We start from the raw sequence: 10,852 nt of genomic DNA on the forward strand, positions 1-10,852 counted from the left end.
ATAAATATTATATTTACATGTTGGTCTTATATTTTAAAAGAAAATCTCCAAACTTCAGTATTTTCAGTAATTTTATTATATTTTATTCTCATCCGTAAATAACATATTGTCTCCTGACAATCATATCAAGAACATAAATACGCTTCTCAATAATTAATGTATTTTATTCACTTTATAATTAATAATAGTTCAATGTATTATTATTATTTAAAGATGATTCGAATCTCATTTTTAATAAATATTTTTATTTTAAAATAGTCAAAATTTATAAGCTTAGTTTTAATTGGTGAAAACATAAATTTTAATTATAAAAAATAATATTTATACACTAAATTTAATTATTATATATTTATGTATAAATATCTATAAAATTTAATTTATTTTAACATATATTCTATTTTAAGAGTTGCTTTTAGTGCACACCTTGTTTAATTATCATCTTATTATACAATTTAAAATTTGCACTTTCTTACAAATAATTGCTTATTTTTTAAACAAAATGGAAAACATAATACAATGTATTTTTCAGCAGTCAAAACAAGACATATTTAATATTACCATGATTAATTTTAAGAAGAATATTATAACTTATTAATAATAAAAAAATGTATAGTAGTAGTACATTAGTTAGTAATATATGGTGCGGTGGGGCCCATATAACAGTGGATGGACGGAAAGTGCAAATGGAGGAGTATCACAACTTTACGCTTAAATACTCCTTCTTTGCGCCCCATACCCCTCTGCCCCCTTCTCTCATTTCCTCACACCATCTTCATTTGCCGCCACACACATTCCTCCTCCTCCGTCACACCTTCTCCTCCATCCAGGTACACCTCCTTCTCCCTCTTTCTCCTCAATTCAATTCAATGCCATGCTACCTGCTTATTAATCAATCGCACTTCACACTTTTTCTTCCGCACTCGCCTAGATCTATAACTAACCTTTTCATTGGATGCCATAGATCTCTTCGTTCATTAATTCATTAGATGTGGTGGTAATTTCTGATTCAGTAGGGTCCATTGTGTTACATAATTGAAGCATTCATAATCCCCCTTACCTCCCTCCTTGCTTTCCTCATGTCTTATTTTTTATTTCCGTATCAAGAATGTGTTATCTCTGAGATGTTTTTGCATTATTTGCATCTCTTTCCTCTTTCCCTTTCATCATAGCATCACAAAATTATTTAACCAATTATGTCTCCACTTGTTTGTCTCTTTCCAAGCAACGATTCTTTCCGTCGTATTTTACTATTATTTTCTAACTTCTAAGGATAAATAAATTATTAAATAAAATATGTTTGTATGTGCATTTTTTTTTTCTTTTTTAACGTGCGGCTATGAGCATATTTAGGTAAGGTTCTCTCGGATCTAAGCAACAACCTCACCTTTCCGGATTTTTTGTACGGTTTCTCGCTCCGTTCTCCAACAAAATAGCCCAGACCCTTTTCTTATTCATTTCCATATATTATTTTATCGTAATTATTTTAACAATTCCGTTACTTACCAACAGTATTTCTATTAATTTCTATTAATTTTATTTATAACTTTATTTAATAAAGATATTTTTATAAATGTATCCGATAAAAATATTTTTTTATGATTATATTTAATAAAAATATCTTTATAAATATATTTTTTAAATATATTTTTTTATATATATATTTAAAATATAATAATTAATTATTATTAGTAAATAATATATTGATATTCTATACTTTTATTTATTCTAATTTAGGGACTCATCTTTTGGCAAGCAAATTAAAAAATAACGTGGCACGCAGATCTCGTGGAAAATATTATATCAATTGATTGATTCGTCTTTGATGTGCACTCGTGATTTTTATTTTATGTATTATTTTTTTCTCTAGGCGGAGATATTTTTTTTATATTACTGTAGTATTCTATGTGTAATTTGGACTAATTGATTGGTAAGATGTGTGTGTTTTGATTCTATGATCCTAGTTGGGTTTACAACTCACAAATAGCCAATGCTAGGAAAGCCTCAATTAACGAAATTACCCTTATTGGTTTAGAAAGATCATTTCCAACCGACGTCAACTTGCGCACTTCTATTATAGGCTAAAATCGTCACTTTACTTAAAAAGAAAAGTTGAGAGTAGACAGAATTAAAGGTCAAAAAAGGACGCGTTACAAGTTTTCATCGTGTTATGCACAAGTTGGAACAAATTAAAAATGCAAAACAGGGACTAAATCTTTAAAATGAGTAAAATGAGACTCCTGTTTATACTATATGATATTATTATATATTTGCCAACATATAGTTAAGAATTTACAACTAATGTTTCTTCTTATTTTTGTTACTTTTACGGTCATCCCATCTAATGTTTCTATTTTTTAATGTTTGATTCTTTGAAAATCTTAAAATCGATTTGGTTAAAAGTGTTATAAGTATATTAATTAAATGAGTTTAAAGCTTTTTTTTTAATATTTTAATGAATAGTCCAACTCAACATTTATTAGCTAGTAGTACCTTTTTAAAAATTAATTTCACCAACAAAAGCTCCAACCTTTATAGTGGTATTTAGTAGTTAGTGTGTTTATGAGGTTACAAGAGAGGGCCACTCCAATGCTCCTTTTGGGTATGAAGAGATAAGAAAATTGAAGAGAATGGAAAAAGAGAAAATAACTACTATATAAAATGACAGATTCATGTTTAGTAGTTTGTTGGTGTCATGGTAAAATCTATGGCAATTTATTATAATTGAGGGACGGCATTTCCGAGAGAGGTAATAACATATACAGTGAGGTCACTCTGAGCGAGTACTTTATTAGGGTCGGCTGATTCCCCAAAACTGCAAAAGAACACATTTCAGAGTTAGCTCCTTTTTTTACCCATTTCATGTGCCACTCATACCAGTCAACTACAGTAAGCGTTAAGGAACTTTTATATGAGATAATTTTTATAGCCTTTTTAAAGAAATTCTTAATTTTGTTGAAATACTAGAAAGAGTAACATGAATAACTTCTATAACAATTTTTTTTTTGTTAAAATGTTTATTGTATTCTCAAATAAACTGAAACAAATGTATCCTGTTTTCTTTTCTGGTTGGTACCGTCTGTGGCTATGATATGATATGGACCAATTATGTGGAGGAGTAGCATTTAGATTGCATAATTAGGGCGTACTCGAAATGTTGAATAAATTGAAAGATGAGTCTGCAAGATTGCAACTTGCATAGCATGCAAAGCCATAATTATTTAATTGAAGAACCATGTCAGATATAGGACACAATGTAGCTATAGTCATGTGCATTAGTTGATGTTGGAATCCCGTGTGCTCCACTATTGGTTTTGGACACACACTAGGCAAGTCCCTATCTACTTTGGACGGGACCGGAGACCCCATTGGCTCTGATCCACAAAAATATTCACCAAATTTATTGCACATGCAGTGGTCCATTGTAGAGAATTGCTAATATATAATGTTGCCTAACATGTAGTCTTTTGGAAGGTTTATTTTGTATTTGTGGCTCTTATGACATTATTCAGTTTAACTGCATGCATGCCTGATTTTTAGGTTAAAAAATAATCTTAATAATCCTAATTATTATAACCTAAAAGACTTGTCAATCTGATGTGTAGTTTAGTTGTTGACATTAATGATGTATTCTTGTGTATGTCTAGTTTTTTTAAACCTTAACCATAACAATTTGTGTGACATATGCCTGCTTTGAAAGGCCATGACTCATGCAGGCAAAGTTATGGCAGCCTCGTAATATCAAAGAGAAATTCTTTGGTGCCTATGAAATTTTTGTCTAAATTGCTTAAAAGTAAAGATAGAGTAGGTGGGATCTACCCTTTTATTTTTGAATTTTGTAGCCAATCATCTATTAAGAAAAATAAAAAAAGCTTAACACAAAAGCAGAACGTATCCATGGCTTCTTGTACCAATTTCTCCTGGCACATTACTAATTCGCTTGGTGTAGATCTACTTGTTGTTAATAGATCGATAAGAGTATTGTTCCGATAGATAACTCTTCGATAGAGTTCATTAATATCTGAGCTCATTAGTTTTCCCCCATCGATTTGAATAATGGGTCTCAATTCGGGGGGAAGAACTGGTAAGACCTTTTCTATATTTTCAACTGACGACTTTGTATCAAGTTAATTAACTTGACCAAAAATCATAAAATTTCCTGCAATCTTGCGCCTTTCCATATAATTCTGTGTTCATGATGAAAGTCTATATAATTTTTGTATTTGTAAATGCTGGAAAGGTGTTTTGCTTTTATTTGAGGAGTTTTAGTTTTTCACCATTTTTTTACTTACTGATTGGGAAAGGAAATGAAAATTAACGAACCTGTAAACAGTGACGACTATAATATCCCGTTAATAATGTTCTTGTGTAGTGTTTAATTAATTATCTGTTTCTGCTTTAAAGACCACACAGGCACACACATTGTCCATTCTCATTCTTTCTGCACAAATCAAGTAAAAGTATTAGCTCACATGTTTCTTCAGATAGTGCTAAATTTTATTCGGGTACAATTAAATTGTGATTAATGCTAATAAGAAACAAATGCACTGTTATGTTATGTACAGGTTGCGGGAAGATGGGAGCTGGCGGCCGAACCTCTGTTCCTCCTTCAAACAGGACGGTCGAGGCTGACTACGCCAAGCGAGTTCCGCATGAAAAACCTCCCTTCAGTCTCAGCCAAGTCAAGAAGGCCATCCCACCTCACTGTTTTCAGCGTTCTGTTATCCGCTCATTCTCCTATGTTGTCTATGATCTCACCATAGCCTTTTGCCTCTACTATGCCGCCACCAATTACTTCCACAAACTCTCTTCTCCTTTATTTTACTTGGCCTGGCTTCTCTATGGGGCTGTCCAAGGTTGCATCCTTACCGGTGTTTGGGTCATCGCGCACGAATGTGGCCACCATGCATTCAGTGATTATCAATGGCTTGATGATACAGTTGGCCTTGTTCTCCACTCTGGCCTCTTGGTCCCTTACTTTTCATGGAAATACAGCCACCGTCGCCACCACTCCAACACCGGTTCCCTTGACAGGGATGAAGTCTTTGTGCCAAAGAAGAAGTCTAGTATTGCATGGTGGTCTAAGTACCTTAATAACCCACTAGGAAGAGTCCTCACACTCACTATTACCCTCACCCTCGGTTGGCCACTTTACTTGGCTTTTAATGTCTCGGGAAGGCCTTACGATAGGTTTGCTTGCCACTATGACCCATATGGTCCAATCTACTCCGATCGCGAACGACTTCAAATATACATATCAGATGCTGGAGTGCTTGCAGTTTCCTATGGTCTTATCCGTCTTGTCATGGCAAAAGGCCTTGCCTGGGTTGTGGCTGTTTATGGTGTTCCATTGCTAGTGGTCAATGGATTCTTGGTGTTGATCACATATTTGCAGCACACTCACCCTGCATTGCCACATTACGATTCATCCGAGTGGGACTGGTTGAGGGGAGCATTGGCGACCGTGGACAGAGACTATGGAATCCTGAACAAGGTCTTCCATAACATCACTGACACACATGTGGCACATCACTTGTTCTCCACAATGCCGCATTACCATGCAATGGAGGCTACAAATGCAATAAAACCAATTTTGGGAGAGTATTATCGGTTCGATGGGACTCCATTTTTCAAGGCAATGTGGAGAGAGGCGAAAGAGTGTCTCTATGTTGAGTCGGACCAGGGTGCTCAGAATAAAGGTGTATTCTGGTACAACAATAAGTTGTGATAACTAGAGCTGCTGTCCAAGTTGTGGTGTGTTTGGTCGGAAAAGTTGTTTAGTTTAAAGTTTCCATTCTGCCAATTAGGATGGTTGATTATTGGGAATAATTCTATTGAACCCTGATATTGGTAGTTAAAAGTAGTTTTATAGTTTGCTTGATTGCAGAATAAGACATGGCATGTGTTAAACAGTTAGATTATTGCACAATGGTTTGAAATTGGTGCATGTCAACTGTGTGTAAGTTCTTATTCTGGTTGATGCTTGTTCTTATTTTGTCACTCATGGCTTTTGATTCCAAGTCATTAGTAGTATATATTCTGTGAATGGTGCAAAATTATGGACCACTGTCTGTAACAATTTGTATTGGTATTCTACTGCTAGTTAAAATTCTTAGGAGAGTAGTGTAGACGTGGATGGGTATGTTGAAGAATCGTATCATGGTAATAAAATAATATAATGTGCCTTTCACTTTATCATTAATGATATCTGGTGCTGAAATTTGTTAGGAATGAGATCAATCACCTCCAAGAGCAATGCATCTTTTTCTACCTACGAAAGTGGCTTTTTTCTGGTTCTCCTGTTTCTTTTCGGAAGTTACTTCTGTCCCACTTCCTAATATGAGTGCCCTTTACATTTTAAATGTTCTTTTAATAATATTTTCCCCCTTTTTCGCTCACATAACATACGAGATAAAACATGAGGATTTAACCATCGTCTAATTATTGCATAGTTAATGGTTGAAGAGGGCATAGGCCGTAGGCATTGCAGCTTGTAAGAATTTTATGCCAAAAAAACATACATAGAGGATGGAATAGTAGTAGACCAAAAAGTACGATGAGACAGATGGAATAGAATATCATGCCCAAGACGAATTTATGGCTACACACACTCATCCATTATCCATCTGCTTCGCACATGCGCTGCCCCTTTCTATTGTTTTTTTTAATAACCAAATGTTTAAGAAAATGAAAAAAGAAGACACGGCAATTTTAAATTGCAATGCCTAGATATTATAGAAAACGAAAAACATAGGTAAATAATATAATAATTATACAAAAGCAAGGCAAATGTGTACATATGAACCTACATAATAAGTTCAAAAAATATATACATTATCTTTAGTATAACTGTCAACTATAGTTGTCAATATCGATTAAATAACTAAGGTCGTATCTCTAACAAAAATATAATTTTATATTCTAAAATATTAAAAATAGATCAATCAAACATATTTTTATTATTTTTAAAATTTGAAAATAATTTTTTTCATAAACCAATTGTATTTTTAAAACGTAAAAAATTTAAAAATATATTTTCACAAATCAACTGATTTTCAATTTTTTTTATTTTGTATGTTGATTTTTTGTTTGGATTTTGAAAAAAAAAAACACTTTTTCTTTTTGAAATTGCCACTAAAGCTCAAATTACCCAACCAAACCCAACCCAATCTAAATTTTTTAATTCATTCAATTTTAAAGCATATAGATCTTCTTCCTATTTTTTTTTCTGTTTTGTGCTCCAATTTACGACCGCAGGTATACTCTTCCATTTAGCCAATTAGTATGTTGAAGCCGTTGCACCTATGTTGCTCTCTCCGAACCTATATTGATATATAATTGTGACTGAGACTTTCGGTTGGGTCTCTTCTGCTGCCTGCGCTTCGAATGAAGCTCCGACGTTGAGGGTGCACAAACATGGAAGCTTCCGCTTCCTCTCCTCTGAATTTGCAATTTTGATGATGACGTATTTTTCGATTCGCAGTCTATTTTCTTTGAAATTCATTCCCTGCACCGAGCCCGCTCTCTTTTCTCTTGTAATCAACCTGCATTTTATACTTCTTCAAAATAAAGTTTGTTATATCAATTTGATTGCATGTCTTGTCTTAATTCAAATTGTTGCTGCCGTTGAAATTGCACTTCCACCGTTTTTGAATTATTGTGTTCCTAACTTTATTATTGATTTTCCTTTTCCAAGAGTTGTTGTCAACGCTGAGCTTCCATGTTGATAATACGCCGCATCTCCAGTGGTGGTTGCATACTCCAGTTCCGATGAAGGCAATCTGATGCTGCCATTTTAGCAATTGTGTGAGCAAGTTGGTTTCCTTCTCTGGGTGTCCAAGTTAGACCATAATTTAGTAATCTTTTTATTAGATCTCTCTGTAATATTGCTTCAATTTCTCCAATGGAAGTATTTGATTTTATGGTTTGGATTAGTTTTAAATTGTCTGATTCAATTAATGTTTTTTCAAAATTCAAATTATCAATAATAATAAGGGCTTGCCTAATAGCTATTATACTTGAATATGTGCTAATTTTTTCCAGAGAAGCCTAACACAAATTTTTTATTATTGTTCCTAATGACCACAGATATTGCTCTTTTTCTATCCTCCTTCCTAAAAGCAGCATCCACATTAGCCTTTAACCAGTCTTCTGGTGGAGTCCTCCATCTGATCAGGTGTGCTGTTCTATTTTTCTCACTCTTTTTTTTCACAAATTGCTGGTCTGTTGTGTTCCAAAATAGATTCTCTATCAGTTTCGCTCTTTTAATTGTCCATTCTGATTGAATATTCTGTTGCTGAAATATTTTCTGATTTCTTGTTTTCCACACCTCTCAAGCTAAAAATCCTATTCTACTTATTCTCATCTCTTGATGATTTCCTCCCTGTTTTTTTATTTTCTCTATATATTCCATCAACGAGTCTCCGAACGATTTTACTAAGTCTACTGTGGGTGTGCATTGACATTCAGTCCCAAATCAGGTGGCTCGCATCCATTCGAAGAGAAGTAAGACATGCTCTGTAGTTTCAGTTTCTGTGTTATACACTTGGCAAATAGGACTAGCTATCAATTTCTTCTTATATAAGTTAGTATTTACGGGCAGGATATCTTGGGCTGCCTTCCATAAGAACATTCTGATTTTTGGGGAGAACTTTCATATTCCAAATCTCATTCCATAGTCCCCTTTTATTAGTGCTTATTGAAGGACCATTTTTAGTTTTTTCCTACGCCTCTAATCTTGCTGCTTGATAACCAGTTTTGATTGTATACGTACCATCTTCTCTCCAAAGCCAATATAGAGTCTCATGCCTTTTTATTGTACTTATTGGTGTTCTCATTATGCTATTTGCTATCTCTTGTGAAAACATTGAGTAAATTTTGGTTTTGTCCCACTCGCCACTTTCATTGAGTAGATCCTTTACTTTCCTGTCGTCTGCTATCCCCAAATTAAGTTCTTTTTTCCTCCCCGCTATCTAATTGTCCTTCCTTATGCTAACATGAGTAGCATCTCCAATACACCACTTTTCCTGTTTTCGGTGCAGCTTCCTACCTTGTAAAATACTCTTCCATACCCACGAAGCATTTCTTGAAGCCTTTGCATCCCAAAAGTTTTCTCTCAGGAAATAGACAGCCTTTAGGATTTGCACCCATGTTGCATTCGGATCTTTTATAATTCTCCAAGCTTGCTTAGCCAAATAAGCTAGGTTTTGAATCTCAACATCTTTATATCCCATCCCCCGTCTCTTTTACTTGCTGTTATAGATTTCCAGCTCTTCCAGTGTATGCCTCGCTCTTTTCCTGATGAAGCCCACCAAAATCTCGCCACTCTTGAGTTCAGCCTTCTACAAAAGCCTTTTGGAAATCTAATCACATACATTGCATAAGACTATATTACTTACACAACTGCTTTTATTAAAGTTTCCTTCCCTGCTTGACTTAATAGATTTTCTTTCCAACCTTCAAGCTTATTTATGACATTCTCCTCGATCCATGCTAAAGCTTTATTTTGGGACCTTCCCAGTTAGCTGGCATCTCCAAATATTTTTCTGGAGTATCCCATGACGCCATACTGAGAATCTCTTCGATGTTCACTCTAGTCTGTAAAGGCACTTGATATCCAAAAGTGATTTCTGATTTGTCTATATTGATTTTCTGACCCGAAGCTTCAGTATATTCATTCAAAACTATAATGATCTTAAAAATCTCCTCCTCCTTTACTTCTGCCAAAATGACACAGTCATTTGCAAAAAGTAGATGAAAGATAGTAGGTGTTGTTCACTACAAGAAAACATGTCTTTTGCTACGCTTTTAAAGCATAGCGAAAAGCTGAAAAAGCGTAGCGATAGCTTTTCGCCACGCTTTTGGAGCTATCGGGATGTTTTTGAAAGGGTTACATCTGCAAGGGTGCTGGTTGCTCTATCGCCATGCTTTTGGTGACCTATCGCCACGCTTTATTTTTTGCCATGTTTTAAAAGATTACCACGCTTTAAAAGCGTGGCCATATGTGCCAGATATGGCTACGCTTTTAAAAGTGTGCCAATATCCATAGGTTCTTATCAAGGGTCTTGGTGAACGGGTTCAAAGCTGGTGGAACCTTCAACCTTTACTTGAGGATCCTCTTCTTCCTCTAGATTTGCACAGTCTTAGGCCACTTCACGAAATGAGTCAAATCCCTCTTTGGTGGCAATGCTCCTCTGATCCCGAACTGCTTAGGATGCTTTTCGAATAATGGGTTCGTAACCTTCTCCTGAAGAAATGCATGAGAATCAAAACAATGAATAATAAAAAGAAAAAAGAATGAAAACTTAAAGTCATAATCATGAATCTGACTGCAGAAAAACAAAAAGAGGAGAAACCTACAGGCTTTTTCGAAGTTAGAACAGGCGTTTTTCCACCTCATTTAGGAGCCTAAGAAATAGAACAGGACAAAGTACATAATGAAGAACCAAGTACACAATGAAAAAAAAGTAATAAAATGCATTTGCGATATCTCTAATTAATGTTCATATATACATCTAGACCTATCCTAGCATTTTCCTCACCCATATATATATTATATAATTTCTGTATACTTAACAAGAAAAGGGTTAAAAAAATTGAGGGCAAGAAAAGTGGGATTATTTTTTCATACCTATAGTGGGATTCTAATTTTGGTATTAAAAAAATATTTCGATTGGAATTACTATATTCCAGTATTTAGTTCATTCTTTGGACTATTTGGAAGTTTTTCCTAAAGTAGAGATAATTGCCATCTATGCTAATAAGCAGCTTAATAATGATTTTCTAAATTGAATCAAGAAATAAGAATTTTATCCTCATATTTTAGAAACGAAGAAAATTACCAGAGCCAGCGGCA

The 10,852-nt window shown here is 34.3% G+C and overlaps 1 protein-coding gene across 1 annotated transcript; it reads left to right on the forward strand.

Moving 5' to 3' along the window:
- Positions 1 to 674: 674 nt before the first annotated feature.
- Positions 675 to 6,199, forward strand: LOC130932377 (omega-6 fatty acid desaturase, endoplasmic reticulum isozyme 2). Its single transcript, XM_057861695.1, has 2 exons — positions 675 to 827; positions 4,563 to 6,199. Exon 2 carries the CDS (start codon positions 4,574 to 4,576, stop codon positions 5,723 to 5,725), a length of 1,152 nt encoding a protein of 383 aa, XP_057717678.1. The 5' UTR covers positions 675 to 827; positions 4,563 to 4,573; the 3' UTR covers positions 5,726 to 6,199.
- The last annotated feature ends 4,653 nt before the right edge of the window (positions 6,200 to 10,852 follow it).

The sequence above is a fragment of the Arachis stenosperma genome, chromosome 6 (genome assembly GCF_014773155.1).
Source record: "Arachis stenosperma cultivar V10309 chromosome 6, arast.V10309.gnm1.PFL2, whole genome shotgun sequence".
Taxonomy (NCBI): domain Eukaryota; kingdom Viridiplantae; phylum Streptophyta; class Magnoliopsida; order Fabales; family Fabaceae; genus Arachis; species Arachis stenosperma.